This window comes from Anabrus simplex, chromosome 1 (genome assembly GCF_040414725.1).
Source record: "Anabrus simplex isolate iqAnaSimp1 chromosome 1, ASM4041472v1, whole genome shotgun sequence".
Classification (NCBI taxonomy): Eukaryota; Metazoa; Arthropoda; class Insecta; order Orthoptera; family Tettigoniidae; genus Anabrus; species Anabrus simplex.
In genome coordinates, this window is record NC_090265.1 from 1220588608 (window position 1) to 1220605122 (window position 16515).

The window sequence follows — 16515 nt, forward strand, 5'->3', positions numbered from 1 at the left end:
AAGAAATGGCCTGTTCGAGTTTTCTTCCATTTCATTGATTTGGCCATTGTTAATTCATGGATTGAATATAGGAAAGACCAGAAAGCTCTTGGTCATAGACCTAAAGAAACAATGGATCTTCTGGAGTTCAAGATCTATATTGAAGAATCACTAAGTTTTGCTGCCACTGCTAGAAGACAGGCAATTTATTCTTCTGATGAGGACGATGAGAGCCCTGAACCACCAAGAAAGAAAAACAGTCCAGCTACAATTCCCAACAAAGACATCAGAAAATCAGGAAACAACCATCTACCTATTTGTGCAATTGATGATAAAAACAAATGGATGAGATGTCGAAACAAGGACTGTAAGTCTAAAACGAAATTCAAGTGTGTTCAGTGTAATGTATTTCTGTGCATATCGAGTGAGAGGCAGTGTTTCCTACAATTTCACAGCTGAATGTTACATTGTTAACAACAGATGCACAAGGTGTGTAAAGAATTGATTCTCGATAGTTAGAATCGTATTTTATGTTCACTTATTTTCTCTATGTTTACAACAATTGAGACCCAGTGTCCAGCATACTGGACACACTGTTACGTAATAAAATACCTATGATGAAAGAAAATTATTTCTTTTCTTGTGTTATTTGGTACCTAACTGAATTATTTATGCAAAAAACAAACTTGTAACATACTTCATTTCCACTCGGGACTGAGGAGGTTATACAATTTTAGGTTTGGCCAAAGGCCGGGGCCCCTTGGCTAGCGGCGCCCGGGGCTGCAGCCCCTTTAGCCCCACTCTTAATCCGGGCCTGTTTTTATGTATGCTTGGAATACAGTGAATGTGGAATTGAAGGAAATTTGAAAATATTACAGAAAATTCCAATCGGAAAAATGTAATTGTAACTGTTGGCAGAATTGGGACAGCACTGAAACAAAAGAATATCGGAATGTTTCAAATCGCAAACACGAAATGAAAACAGTAGTGCATGCGGTGTCATATCATATTCACTTTGCGCTGTGTTATAAGAAGAGCAAAATTTGTGTATCTGGGGACGGGTTGATTTTCTATGAATATTTGTATGTTCAGAATGTCTGAATTGTCCAGCAAGATTCCTCCACAGTTTCTTCGGAATATGATTTTGCATGAACTTAAGGAACCTGCTGTATTTAGTGGGTTACTCGAGTGGAGCATCTTGTCATGGAGTTTGAAAGATTGGGGTGAAAAACTCGGTAATAAAATAATGCCTTTTCGTTCTGGAGTTAGGAAAAGCACATCGGTATGTTGATCTCTATGTAACGTATGTTTAGATATTGTGTCCATATCTTCGTATCTGTTTATTATGTATTTTGCTTTGGTGTAATGTACTATTTGGACTCTTCTTACTAAGCTCTACTTTTCGTGTATCCACTACTTTAAGTGGCAACAATATGAAGGTATGAGAAAGTTCCTATTGTTCTTGAATGAACGTTGAACGTTCCATAACCTTTTCTGATAAACTACGGATGCTATCCAATAAGAGAGAATTTAAAAACAAAACAGAAAAACAAACACATTTTCAGAAATTCCTGTCTGCGCTTTTATCGATAATTTTTGTGTTTGATAACCTTTTGTGTATCAAATTTTGTACTTGCTGTTGACTTGATGTTGTGGGCCACCATGTGAGTTGCAATTTATGGGCCTGTGCGCAAAGAAGGGATTGAATTTGGCTCTGATGAGCACGTGACCTCCGATCTAAAGTGAGCATTCTATAAATTTTTGTGTATCTCGTGGAAAATCTCAAACTATATCAGTACATCATCTTACTAAGTTTATTCTTCTTTTTCATACCTGAGACAAAGACTTGTGCTATGTATTTTACAGGTCTATGAAAACTACAGATATGACTTTGAAGAATTTCAGCAAAACTCTATGAAATTGGGTGCCAATGAAGCAACATGTAAGTAGCTCGTGACTGTTGCTCGCCAGACATCGCTTGTCTCAGCCATCAATGAGATTTAAACACACACATTTTTCTTTCTTTTAAACAGTGTCTAACTGTTTATCGGTATGCACTGTAAGCAGACCAATAATGTTACTGGTGAGAATTTAATCATAAAATAAATTAATATTCATACACCTAAATGAAGTCCATCCCTTAATGCCTCGCTTCCCTCGATATAGGTTTATGCATGATAAGATGATCATTTTACAGACTATCTACTTCATGTCCATATCGATATGATAATCTAAGAATCAAAGAATTGTTTAACCACCTAATCAATACCTTTATTTGCCTTTGACAGTTTTATGAAATCATTCGTTGTACATGTTTTATCTGCTTCACAGACATCATCAGCTACATTAACTTATGCTTAGGTACAAAAAATGATAAAAGTATACACAATATATTGTTCGCATAACAGCCTTGATCTCCCCTCATGAAAAGCTTATAACTTTGTCTAATGGGGGACGGGTGATGGTGTTGGTGGAGGGAGGGAGGGGGGGAGGGAGGTTTGGAGGGGCGTAAGAGTCCTTAAAATGTGTAATTAAAAACTTATCGTTAACTAAAATTCTATTCAAATATTTGTTCAGCTTGAAAGAGTGTTTGTAAAAAAACACCAGTTAACTTGTTACAATCTTATTGCTTAAGGTGAATTTCTTATTGTCAAATTTAAAATGCTCTTGCAACTCAACATTTGGATGTGCTTTGAGTTTAATTGACACTTGTCCATGAGCAGACCCATACCCAAGATAGCGGAAAGTAAGGATGATAATCCACAGGCAGGGATCGTGTTACAAACTACCCAATTGCAATAGTTCATGGACAAGTGTCAAATAAACTTCAAAGCACATCCTCACTTTAGTCTGTCCTACTGGACCTCCCTTGGTTAATTCTTGTTCTTTTCCAACCCTGATAGTATTAGCCCTAGTTTTTTTTTTTTTCCACTGTCGATCTCTTCCATTTTCCTTTTGATTACCGGTAGTGTTAATAGAGGATGGCTGCCCAGTTGTGCATCCTTTTCAAACAATAACCACCACCACTGCCACATTCACCACCACCTTAGTTTCCACATTTTGTCCCCTACTGAAAATTTCAGTTCACATAGAAAAATCTAAAAGTATCTTCAGAACAGTTTCTCTGTATCACATCAAATGGAAATCACTTTATTTGCAAATGAGGTGTCTACCGTGGTGGCAAATGGTACACAAAAATGCATAATTATCCAGCACTAAATTTTAAATTAACAAGAAAAGAAGACATTTTCCTAAAATACAGTATTATACAATTTACACTAACAGTTTTTCTGTTAATCACAAACTCATCCTTAAAAAATTTAGTATATTATTTACAAAATTCTACTCATAATATCTTCTGTACTTACAAACTGATATAGGCCTACAGTATGTGGAATTACTTCAAATAATACTATACAACTGCTATAAGATTAAAATTTACATTGCATGTATTTTATTTTATTATTTTATTTTTACCCAGTTTGGAACCTAACAAGCATGTATGCTATTCTTGGCCTGTTCAGTCCCTACATCTGGGGCATTCTCCTATATTTTCTGCTGTGTGTTAAGGGAATGTAGTCACTGAGGAAAAGAATTCTAAGAAATGTATGTTATGTTCTGAAAACTGGAACTGGATATACAGGGTGCGGCAGAAATACCTAACGAATTTCAGACGTAAATAATTCAGCAACGCAACAAGCCATTCACAATTTTGTTGTGCAGTTTAAAAGAGCAGGGTTTGCCATTTATGTCACACACAGTAGATTGGAGCGAACTAAAGGTTGTATTGGCCACAGCTTTCAAAAATGTGTTATTGTCCTTGTGCGCACAGCCTTGGCCTTGGAGAATTCGTGCATCATCTCGTCTGGGCTAGTCAGTCAGCCAGCCAGTCGCTAGCATGGCGTGGAGTGGTGAACACAGAGATTTCGTGATTGAGAAATATTTTAAAAATGCCGACTCTGTTACCACAACACAGAGTTTGTTTCGCAGACACTTTGGCTTGGGTCAACATGAGAAAGTTCCGAGCAGGAACACCATTCTGTTATGGGTGAACAGTTTGAGAAAAAGTGGTTCGAGTGTTTAAAATGAAGCCGGCTGGTAGGCCTCGTAGCTTCTGAACACCAGAGATCGTCCGTGCAGTGAGACACGCCATTATGAGATTCTCCTCAATGTTCGGTGCGTATGCATTCACGTGCTCTTGGGACTCTCGGATCGCACCGTAAGGAGGATTTTACACGCTGACATGAAGTTCCATCCATACAAAATGGTGGGTGTTCAGAAACTCAGTGATCGTGATTGGGCCAACCGCAGAACATGTTGTGAGACTATCCTGGAAGCTGTAGCAGCTGACACTAGTGTCCTGGGAAGTGATGAAGTGCACTTTCATTTGTCAGGCTACGTTAATGAACAACATTTTCGGTACTGGTCCGTAACCAACCCTCAACAGATCCATGAGCGACCTCTCTACAGCGAGCGTGTTACTGTTTGTTGCGCTGTCGCTGATTTCAGAATTATAGGCCCTTACTTTTTTGAAGAGGAGGAGATAACTGTAACCGTAACATCGGATCGTTACATACAGCTGTTGTGCAACTTACTGCAGCCGACAACACCGACTTAGGGAATCCTGCCGTGTGGTTCCAACAAGATGTGACGTGTTGGTGTGACGTAAAGCCCCTAGCAAAAAAAAAAACAAAAAAAAAAACAACAAGATGGTGCCACTGCACACACAGCCAGGGCATCGATGAGTCTCCTTGGAGAAATGTTTCCAGGACGTCTCATCTCCTTACGGCGTTACGTGCCATGGCCAACCTGTTCCCCTGACCTCGCCCCGTGCAATTTCTTTCTCTGGGGATATTTGAAGGATCGCGTCTTCTGACGTAAGCCATGAACACTACATGACCTGAAAGCTTGCCATCCATGAAAAAATTGAGGCAATACCACAAGACATGCTCAAGCGAGTCGTGCAGAACTTCAGGGAGAGGCTTCAGAGGTGCATTGAACTGGACGGTCAGCATTTGGATGACATTATTTTCAAAACCTAGTGTGTATGTATATGTGACACAAATGGCAAACACTACTCTTTCCAACTGTGCAATAAATCTTTAAATGGCTTGTTGCGTTACCGAGTTATTTACGTGTGAAATTTGTCAGGTATATCTGCCGCACCCTGTAGCATATCTGTACAGCATATACAACAGAGTATTTTACCATATGAAGAACTGATTCTTCATCCAGGGAGGATTGGTGGAAATCTAGGGGATGTGTATATTCACAACTAAAAGGGGCCCCTGGGGTTCTTAACTTGTGAGTATTGGTTGGCGACCATGGGGCCCTTAGCTGAGCCCTGGCGTTGTTTCCACTTGTGTCTGGTTCCTCACTTTTATCTATTCTATCTGAACTCCCTTGGTGAAGTGTTGGATCCCTTCCATTTCTTCCCTCTAATTAGTTATAATAGAGGATGGTTGCACTGTTGTACTTCCTCTTAAAACAGTGATCACCACCACCACCACCACCACCACCACCACCACCACCACTGCTTCCCTTGGTCAACTCGTATTCTTTACCGACTCCGACGGTGTTAGGTGTGGAGGCCAAGGGAGTCTTTCATTTTCACGTGCTTCGTAGCCCTTGCCTTTCTTTGATTGATACTTTAATTTTTCTAAGCATTGGACCCCTTCCATTTCTTCTTTCTTTCTTAATCACTGTGTATCATTAGGCAAATTATTATTACAGATTATTTTGAAACTGCTAGAGCTACTGGTCCAAATCACCCTTCTATACATTTTTCACTATTGCATTGCTTGCCTTTCAAGCAGAGATTTATGGATTAAGACAACTACTTCTCTCTTTTACCAAATCACATGATGTACTGGTTTCGACAATTGAACGTGGCTCTTCCAGCTCCTCCATTAGTACAGTAGTTCTGCTTCTGTTTATAGCAGGGTGCAGGACAGACGATTAGGGTCTCTGCAGTCCTGCTGAATCAGTATCAATTTCAGCATCACTGTCATTAAGTATCTGTGTGAATACATCAGTTCCACAGTTTGGAAATTTCGAAGGGTCACGTGATTAAAGTTTTTCAAGCATTTGTGTCACTCTGAAACAATTATAACGATAGCCATAGAGCATTATTGCCTCAATAAGGGGATAGTAAACTTTCATATACTGTAGGTGCTAATTTCAGGAAAAAATCTCTTTCTTAAAGAGTACGTGGAAGGCTTACATTGAATTGCAAGCTAGCAGATTGGTGTCGGAGGCAATGAAGGACCCTTATTTAGCTTTGAAACCTAGGAAATCACAAACTGCTGGTAAAATAGACATGAACATCTGGGAGGTTCATTTCAACAAGATCCTGAACTATCAAAATTCCTCGTGCTTACTCGAAGAAATCCTATGAAACAGAGTACGAAGACTTAGGAGTATTTACTCAAGAGGAGGTGCACAAAACCATAATAAGCCTAAAAGATAGGAAAGCTGCAGGACCAGATGGCATTTATAGCGAGCATCTAATGACAGCCGTGGACATCATCCTACCACCTCTCACAAATCTCATGAACCTATGCCTACAATTAGAGGACATATGCGTGGAAAACTTCCATAATAAAGATGCTCTACAAAGGAAAAGACGATTTACATGATCCTAACTCTTACAGGGGGATCAACACAGTAGAGCTTCCAAACGGAGAGGTAACTAGAAATGAAAATGAAATATTACAGGAGTTCAGTAGATATTTCAATCACTTACTGAACTGTAATACAACTGACGACACACAAGATGACCTTATAAATTGTAATGTAGAAAGTGTGTCCTGGCTGGAAGTGGAGACAGCAATATGTAAAATGAAAAACAACAAATCTGCAGGATTGGATTGGATAAGTTCAGTGTGGACATGATCAAAGCACTTGGAGAACCTGGAATACAATGGTTGTACAGAGAACTAAATAAAATTTGGGAAGAAAATGAAATCCCCAGTGACTGGAGGCAAGGAGTGATTATTCTACTATTTAACTTGACTGAAAGAAGTGTAACAACTATAGAGGGTGCATGCACCGGTGCATTGTGTGGCTCAATGTGCATAAGACGACTTCGCTAGGTTGACCAGAGTTCAGGTCTCCCACTCCTCGAGTTTGAGCAATAGCTCTGTCTCTCTCTTTCCCTACGTCTGTCTCTCTCGCTCTGCCTGTTTCCTCCTGCCTCACTCGCTTGAGCTGAGCTTAGCCGAGTCACCCCAAGACAAAACGCTGGTCCGAACTGAGCCGAGTTGGACCATTGCATGGCGCACAGAACCTCTGCGCCTCGTTTTGCACATGAGATTTTTGGCGTTTGAGAGTACCTGGTCCAGCAGTTGTACGCTCAAAGATGGACAAGTCTTTGTTGGACCTGTGGCATAGGACCAGGAAGGTAAGGGGAGATTCACATCCCATATGTACATTATGCAAAGTCAAGAAATCAATACTGTTATGCTGGACAATCCAAGTAGCTCTCGGTGTCATTTTGGGTCTGGGCCAAATAGTGTGAAATGAGCAACCATACATTCAGAGGTAAATGATCAGTCCTTGCACATCAAATATGCTACTGATTGACCAAAGGCAGATCAACTTCATATGGGTAAAACAATAGGAACATGGTATGTGAGAGGTTTACTCCAGGTGGGAAAATTTCATTTTGTAGAATGAAATGTAAAGAAACATCAGATCGACATTTGTAGACTACCAGAAACTCGCTGGAAAGACTGTAGGCATTTTGAAACAATGACCATGTGATATATATCGCTAGTCAACATTCTGACAATGAACATTTTTCCACCTACGGGACCAGAAAAGGCCAACCATGGTGTCAAACCACTAAAGACTTGATGCCTAATGATCGCTAATGAAAGGCTAGTTGGTTATTTATTTTAAAATGAGTGTCAATTTAGACAAAAGCCACTTTGTCCTCCACTTGAAATATAACCTCTTTCAGACATGTCAACTCGCCTGATTTGAGCGGGAGACTCCCTATTTTTGGTCCTTCCTCCCTCTCTCCTGATTGCAGAGATTTATCTCCCGATTTTGAGAACAGATTTAGTTTTCCTATATTTTTTGAAAATCCCAGGTTTTTTTCATTTTTTAAGTAGCTGGAGTGAATTGATGTTCAGTGGGAACTGGCAAGAAAGATGCAGTCAGCTGGTGGTGTTCTTAAATATGACAGAATCTCTATAACATAATTTATTTTATTTTATCATTTCCACATAGAATGCTGACTGTGAGATTATTTTCAGCATATTTACAATTCAGACCAAAGTTTACCAAAAAATAATTGTGGAAAAAAAATTAAACCTTAAAACCTGTTCAACAAGGCCAGTGCTTTGAACATAAATCTAGTTCAGAAATTTATGAGAAAGGCAGTTACAATGAAGAGTCACTGCTACGTAGGGAAGAAAAACAATTGGAGCCACAAATTGGTATCAAGTAGGTTTTAGAAGGGGCAGGTCATGTGCAGAACAGATCCTGAACCTAAAATTGATCATTGCATACCAGAAACAAGAAATTTGTGCTCACATTTGTGGACTTCAAAAAGGTCTACGATTCTGTAGACAGAGAAACAATGATTCATATCCTAGAAGAAATGGGTCTAGATAGGAAGACAAGAGAACTCATTAAACAAACAGTGACTGGCACAACATCCAAGGTCAAGTTCAGAGGATTCCTATTGGAATCTTTTGGGATTTAAACAGGTGTCAGACAGTTAGATGGACTATCTTCCTTTCTATTCAATTGTGTTCTTGACAGAGTGATTAGAGAGTGGTGCTGCAAAATGCAAAGAATAGATGGTATATGAATGGGATTCAAGAACAAAGAAATTGGAGTTAACTGTTTAGCCTTTGCCGATGACATTGTGGTTTTGTCAGAGTCAATAGAGGAAGCACAGAACCAAATTGCCCAGCTCCAGGAAGAAGCAAGTAAGGCAGGCCTACGGATCTTCTTTGAGAAGACACAATACGTGACCAGTATCAAAACAACACCCAGATGGATGACATTTGAGAGAGAAAGGATTCAGAAAGTGGAGAAATTCAAATATCTGGGGGAGTGGATAGACTATAACCTGTCAGGAAGGGAGCACTGTTATCGAAAATCAACAAGATGAACTTTGCATATAAACTAACTATGAACACTTACAACAAGAAGAATATCTTGATCAATGCAAAACTCAGGCACTACCAGACAGTGATCCGCCCAGGGGCTTTATATGCAGGTGAAAGTGTGAACTTGATAAAAACAGGATTGGTCAAGAAGTTGGAACTAGTGGAGAGAAAGATTCTAAGGAAGATGCTGGGAGCCCAAAGAACAGAGGATGGATCATACAGAAAGAAAGGAAACCAAAAATTATATCTCAAGATGGAAAAGATCTTGGATACCATCCAGTAGAGGAGAGCAATGTTCTTCGCTCATATCTACAGAATGAACCCGGGAAGACTGACAAATCAGATAAGACTTTTAGAGATCAGGAAAACTACAGTGCGTTGGTACTAGGAGGTGAAGAGGGACCTGGAAGAAATGGGAATACAAGGAATAAAAATCACCGACAGGGATGCTTACAAGGCGAGGATCAAGGCTACGAAAAGGTTTCAAGAAAAAATTAGATCCTGTACCCAAGCACCATGGACAGAAGAAAGGAGGAGATTGCAAAGTGAAGGGATGAAGGAGTACTGGACGAGGATTAAAGTCCAGAAACAGATGAAGCTTAATTTGAATTAATGTGGTGCATGGTCGGCCAAAACAAAAGAAAAAGAACAAGAAGAAGAGTCATGTTCTAAAGCTCAGATTCATGCAGTCTTTTAGTATTTATAAAATACATGCAATATTTACATATTTAAGGATTAATTAATATAATTTATTGATAAGAGAATTTGCATAATTGGGTACTATAATGTGTTAAATATTCTTTGAAATTATGTCATCAATAATGTGTCGTAACATTTCACAATATGCCGCAACAAAAAAAAAAAAAAAACGATTTTTTTGAACTGCTCTTTGATTTTAAAACAATTTTACATCATAAAATGAAGTGTGCAAAATTTTATAGAACCTATTATTATATTTCTTCCACATAGTGCTTCTCTTGGTTGTTGCAAGCTCAAAATTAATACTTCCGTTATTTTCTTCAGTTCCCTCCCTAGCAGCCATAAGTGCCAGTACAGTGATAGTTTTTAACTTGGTTCTGTAAGGTGTTTTTCAAACAGTATCTACACAGTAATTGCACACAACCCCATTAAGCAACCGTGACCCATTTAATAAATATAATTCTTTGTTATTGTTATATATCATTTAATTTTATTGCTTTCCTCAGTTTATTAGTTGTATGTTTTTTGATACCCAGACTCCTCAATGGGAAAGAACTTGTTCTACAACACATTTGACCATGCAGCAGTTTGTGGAACTGGTTGAAAGCAATGCCCATCCATGCTCTTCTACAGAAACTGAGGATGAAAAATGGTTGTACTTTGATTATAAGTACATGCATGAATGGTTTATTGACAATCCACAGATTTTACAGGTAAGAAATTCCTTGATCACTTGTAGGGTCTCTAGATTTCACATAATGTAAGAATGAGGTATATAATCTTTCTCTCTATAACTTTCATAAAACTTACCATTATGGTAAGTTGAGATTTTTGACAAAATATAAACACACAGCAAAGATTTCTTCAGAGCTGAACTGAGTTTATTTGATGATTATAAATCCCATATATCTACGAGTATATTAATTTATTCTGTGTTTTATGTATTTATATGGTTTGAGTCTTCATTCTGTAGCCAGGTTCGATATGGATTCTCACACTACCCTTTGTTGCCAGTTTACTTATGCTCTGACGTAAGATGAATCCCAATACCACCGAGCTCGATAGCTGCAGTCGCTTAAGTGCGGCCAGTATCCAGTATTCGGGAGATAGTAGGTTTGAACCCCACTGTTGGCAGCCCTGAAGATGGTTTCCTATTTTCACACCAGGCAAATGCTGGGGCTGTACCTTAATTAAGGCCTTTCCTGTCCCATCGTCGTAAGACTTTTATATGTCAGTGCGACGTAAAGCAAATAGCAAAAAAAAAAAATAGAATCCCAATACCAAGAAATTAGTTTAGAGGAACGTTTCAGGTAGTAGTAGTCTAGGAAACATTAATTTTATTAAAATTTCCAGGTCACAGGTTCAGTATGCACAAGAAGACATGCAACATAGTGGTACATTAATAACTGCTGTAGTTGCCATGATTTTGAATGTGCATGCATTGTGTTTACAGTTGCTGTATGTCATTATGTGGAATGGAGTTGCACTTGGTCAGTCAAATCGGCAACAGTTTATGCTGGTGTTGGGTGACTCAGGATTTGTCGTTCCATAATAATACATTTTCATTGGGCTAACTCTGCTGATCTCTCAGGTCAAGCCAACTGGTCGATTCTCTGTAGAGCATCTTGGATGACACCAGTGTTATGAGAACGAGTGTTATCCTGTTGTGAAACAACCCCCTGAATACCGTGAATGAATGGCAGCACAATCTGTTCAATCACCAGTCTGATGTACAAATCCACTCTCAGGGCTCTTGGGATAATGACGAGAGTGCTCCTGCTGTCGAAGGAAATCACTCCCCAGACCTTTACTCGTGGTGTAGGTCCAGTATGTTGACGCCGCAGACAGCTAGGTTCCAAGCGCTCACCTGGCCTCCTTACCAACCGATGGCTATCACTGGCACTAAGACAGAAACGACTTTCATCTGAGAACACGACAGATCTCCACTCTGCCCTGTAATGAGCTCTGGCTTGACACCACTTAAGTCACAGATGGCATTGATTCGGAGTTAGTGGCATGAACACTGCATGATGTCTGGCATGGAGCTGTCCCTCAAATAATTGATTTGTTACAGTTTGCTGCGTCACTCTGGTGCCAACTGAAGCTCTGTGGCTGTTGCAAGTGCAGTACGATCTCCCACAGCCATGCGGCAAATAAGGCGGTCTTCCCTTGGTCCTTGGGTGGCCAGACCCTTGTCTTCTAGAGACATTGCCTTCCTGTGACCATTGTTGCCAACACCGATGCACTGTGGATACACCCGTGCCAAGTCTTTCTGCAATATTGCATAACCCTATTACATGGTCTCGTTCAAACTCAGTAAGCTGCTGATACTGCATTCTTCGTCTCCTTAGAGGCATGTTTGACTCACAACGTCAACACCAGACAGTGACTAATATACAGCGTGTATTTAAATAAACTTGCTTTGTAAGGTCATAGTGGCACTTCTAGCACCTATCTTTGTCGACTAGTGCATAAATTCGAATAGGTGTCACCTTTCAGATGTGCACACACCTCCCAAATTTTGTTTATCTAGCACAACTTCTTCTTGGTGTTGGGATTTCATTTTCCGCCAGTGTAGATACTCTTAAATGCTGTTAAATATGTTCATTAATGTACAAGAAACTGATTAAGGTATGAAAATACCACGCCCTTGCCCAATTACCAGAAATATGTAGCATTGAATAGTGTGCTCTATAGTACTTGCATGTCAACCATGTTTACAAGGTGATTGAGGAGTTGTGATGTCATACTTGATGTGACTTACTTCTTACAAATTTTAATTTATTTTTCCATGTAATCAATACATAGTTAGGTGGAAGAATAAATTAAAATTTGTAAAACAGTAAGTCGTCTTCCATAAGTCCAACCCCTCGTCCACGTCGTGGGAGACGGGCAACGTCATAAATTAAGGGATTGCCTGGTGGGGTGATGTACAGTGGACTGCGTGTGCCCCGTGACTGCTTCGGTAGCTATGAAGGCCCAGCAGAAACCCTGAAAAGTGGAGGCTAACGGGGCTATGGTGAAGATGCTGCTGCCTTGTAGTATGTGGGGTTGGTTCTCCAAAGGCTAAGGGAAGAAAACCCTGATTAAAAATTACCTGTCCTCCGGAAGAGGTTGGATGTAGGGCTGACACCCTGCTCTATAAAAAAAGGTCAAGTTGCGAAACTTCAACGAAAGAAAGCCGGACTGATCAATGGAGACAAACTTGGCGTAGAAAAGGACAATGATAATCGACCATCAGTGTATGAAAGAAAGAAAAGAAATATAAAGCATAAGTTAAGTCAGGACGAGATCGACCGAGAACCGGATGGATGGATGGATGGATGGATGGAGTCTGAAGATCTTCGGGAAACGGGCTATAGGAATTGGAAAGTTTTAGCGTTGGATCGAGATAAATGGCGGAAGGTTGTTGAAGAGGCCAAGGTTCACAATGAACTGTAGAGCCGAAGAAGAAGAAGAAGAAGAAGAAGAAGAAGAAGAAGAAGAAGAAGAAGAAGAAGAAGAAGAAGAAGACATATCCATCATTACAGGTCTAGCAATGAAATTTATTGCATAAACATACTTGATGTGATACACGAGTGTAAGAGAGAGAGAATTGACATCCAGACTTTCACAACTGCTTTTCAATGAGTCCCTAACTTTTTAAATATATTTCGAATGATTTCGGCTTGCATCTATTCTACTCTGTTCGTTGTATTCGTATATTGGGCTTCCCTTACCATTCTTAAATTCTGTCATTTCCCTTGAAAACTAACTCAGCAAGTCTACTTTTGAGTTTGTGGGAAGAAGCATGTGCACCTCTTAGCCAGGAAAAAACAAAACAAAGAAAACAGGACATCATTATCTCTCATGGAAAAAAACAAAAAAAATGTGGATGAGGTCATGGATAATCCTCTTGAAAGAAAATGGAAGGTTGCTCATTGTATAGGTCTTTCATATTCCTCTCCTACAATAACAGATTACAGAGAGCATTTGAATTTGGAAAACAGTTTAATACGGCAGGCGACTTTAACCCTCTGTCGGGCACAGTATGTTGTGTTACATGTACGAGCACAATGCATCTGTGAGATATAGAATTCTATTTCAAATTTTGTTTTTCTTTTCTGTTATGCTTTTTATTTCTGATAAATTTACATCATTTATTCACATTTTTGAAAAATATGCAATTTTCATCAAGGCTATACAGATAATTACAAAAAGTCGTACACATTTGATGTAATAAGCATCTAAAAGTTTACGAAATTACAGTCAGCATGTGAACATTTATTATACTGAGACCACAATGGAATCCAGTTGGAATATTAAAACAGATTATGTACAAATCAGTCTAATCCAAACAAAGTTCATTGGTCTTGGATTATCAGCCAGTTTCCTACATTTCTTCACTTGAACTTTCATGTGTTCCCACATTGACAAAACCATTATTGTTAATCATTACTGCGTGCTCTAAACAGAAGTACTTGCTACGCTTTCTGCACAAGTATTTACAGTACCTCCTTTCCTTTTCTTCAGTTTGGCATATGGTACATAGTTTACGTTTCTCGCGTGCAGATGTTTGCAGAATTTCTTTGACTATCTCTATTGGCCTGAATTTCTCCAAAGATTGTTTCAATGAGAGAGGCATTCCTACATGTTTTCAACTTCTTTGTGTAGGTTGTTCTCTGGTCAGCTCACTTGAGAGTTAACTTACTTCAAAAATATTGTCCTGCTTCTCACTTTCTGTCGGTTACCAATGAATATAATCTGGGCATTGAGGCGTGTACCAAATTACCATGGGCCAACGTCTTGTGTTTCTAATGACATTGAAGGTTGCACTCATTTTGTCGACTACGTCACCACCTGTCGTGGTTCCATTATACATATTTACCATTACAGGTTTATTCTCATCCCCAGTTTCTTCATCAATTTCAGCATTAAAATGCATACTGGAAATTACGATTACACTCTTGTACTTCTTAAATACATAAGACACCAAAGTAGCATCTTTTCCAAAGGCAAACATGCTAGATTTTTTGGTCGTCCTTTCACCGTTAACAACCCCAGAGTTATCTGTGACTTGTTCTTTAGGGCCCCTAGGAACGATAAACTTTTTGTTTGTAACGCTGCAGCTACATTTACATCAGAAAAACCAATTATCTGCAGTAACATTCCATACAGTGTTGTAAATTGGTTCAGTCGTTCTGTTGAGAACATCTGAAGGTTAATACTCACAATACGGTCCATCAGGTTGCTTGCCAGCATACACTTCGAGTTTGTACATATAGAACATTCTTGCATCCACTATGGCATAAATCTTTTCACCATACTTTGCATGTTTTGAGGGAATATCTTGCCTAAAACTGCAACATCCTTAAAGCTACAAGTTTTTTGTTAAACGTTATATACGGCCTGAGGGAATAATTTTCACTGTTTTCTACAAAACATTTGAAGAGATCTCTAATTGCAGTAAGAAGATTGATATGCTTCCATTCTTCCCTGGTTGCATGATCATCAAGTCTTATACAACGGAGTAAAAATTTGAAGTGTATCAAATTCATAACAAGTCTAAATTTTTCCACCCCACTCCATCTGAACCCCAAAGTTCCTCCAGACTTTGCCTGTTGCCACAGAGCACACCAGCTAAATACAAAAGTCCCATAAATGCTTTCAGTTCAATGGCGTCTGTTGCATTGGAATCTCGTACACAACTGTAATTGCTTTTTATAATTTTAATGTACTGATTTGTGCACCGAATAATCGTATCAATTATATAATCTGTAAACAAAACTCTCCATGCCTGCAAAGGTGTTCTAACTAAGTGGGTTTTGCCAATAACACCAGACAGACGGGATGGCTTGAGAATATTCTGTGGTATAATTTTTTAGAGAATGGACTGGCTTTATGTTCCACACAATTTTTCCGTCTCTTCCAATATATGTGGGGCATCTGTGAGTTTCAGTTTCTACATCTGTATCTGATTCAGATATATCAGAGTTTTCATCACAATCTTCAAATCCATCTTCACAATCTGTGTCACTCTCATCAAGGAATTCTTCATCTTTCCCATCGGGGTTGGAAACTAACATTTGCTGAACTTCTGGAACAACTCATGGGTCATTCAAGACAAACAGGCTTACTATTCGCCTTACTTATGAGTGAAACTGCGTGGTACACTCAGATTATAATAGAATGCAGTTGGGCACATTACATCTGAGGGATGAAATCACTCACTGTAACACAGAACCGTGCCCGATCTCATTGAGCAACAATGGCTGACAAAGGGGAAGGAGATACGAAGGTACAAGGATGACTGGCTCCACCATTTCCCCCTCCTCCAAACAGTACAAGAAGTCACTACTTGTTCATCTGTCAGATGTGATGCGCCTGACGGTAGATGGTGGTTGGCTGCAGAAAGTTAAGAAGAGTTTTGATATAAGTGGGTGCAGGATTTGTAGTGAGACAAACAGTGCGGATGAAAGGATCTTTCGCTATTGGAAAGAACATTTTCCTAAAATGGTGGACAATTTCAGCTCCTTGGATATTTTTAATTGTGACAAAACAACCTCCTCCTATGTGAGAAAACTCCTGCAGCAAAAGATGTCCCTTGTCAAGGGGGCAAGAGAGTAAGAGTAGGGAACAGTTGTGCTTATGATAAATGGAAATGGAACGGATAAACTCCCTCTATTTGTCAATGGAAAATCTCAACTTGTTGAATTTTATTAATATCAACCAC

At 39.3% G+C, this 16515-nt stretch overlaps 1 protein-coding gene across 3 annotated transcripts in view; it reads left to right on the forward strand.

Moving 5' to 3' along the window:
- The first annotated feature begins 962 nt into the window (after positions 1-962).
- Positions 963-16515, forward strand: part of HSPBAP1 (HSPB1 associated protein 1) — a 67081-nt gene continuing 51528 nt past the window's right edge. For 2 of the 3 annotated variants that reach the window (XM_067151835.2, XM_067151862.2), the window contains exons 1-2: positions 963-1261; positions 10340-10516. In XM_067151835.2, the coding sequence (XP_067007936.2) occupies positions 1052-1261; positions 10340-10516 (387 nt within the window). In that variant the 5' untranslated portion in view covers positions 963-1051. Of the gene's footprint in view, positions 1262-1845; positions 1922-10339; positions 10517-16515 lie in introns of those variants that run through there. The other variant, XM_067151845.2, reaches the window with a different exon arrangement.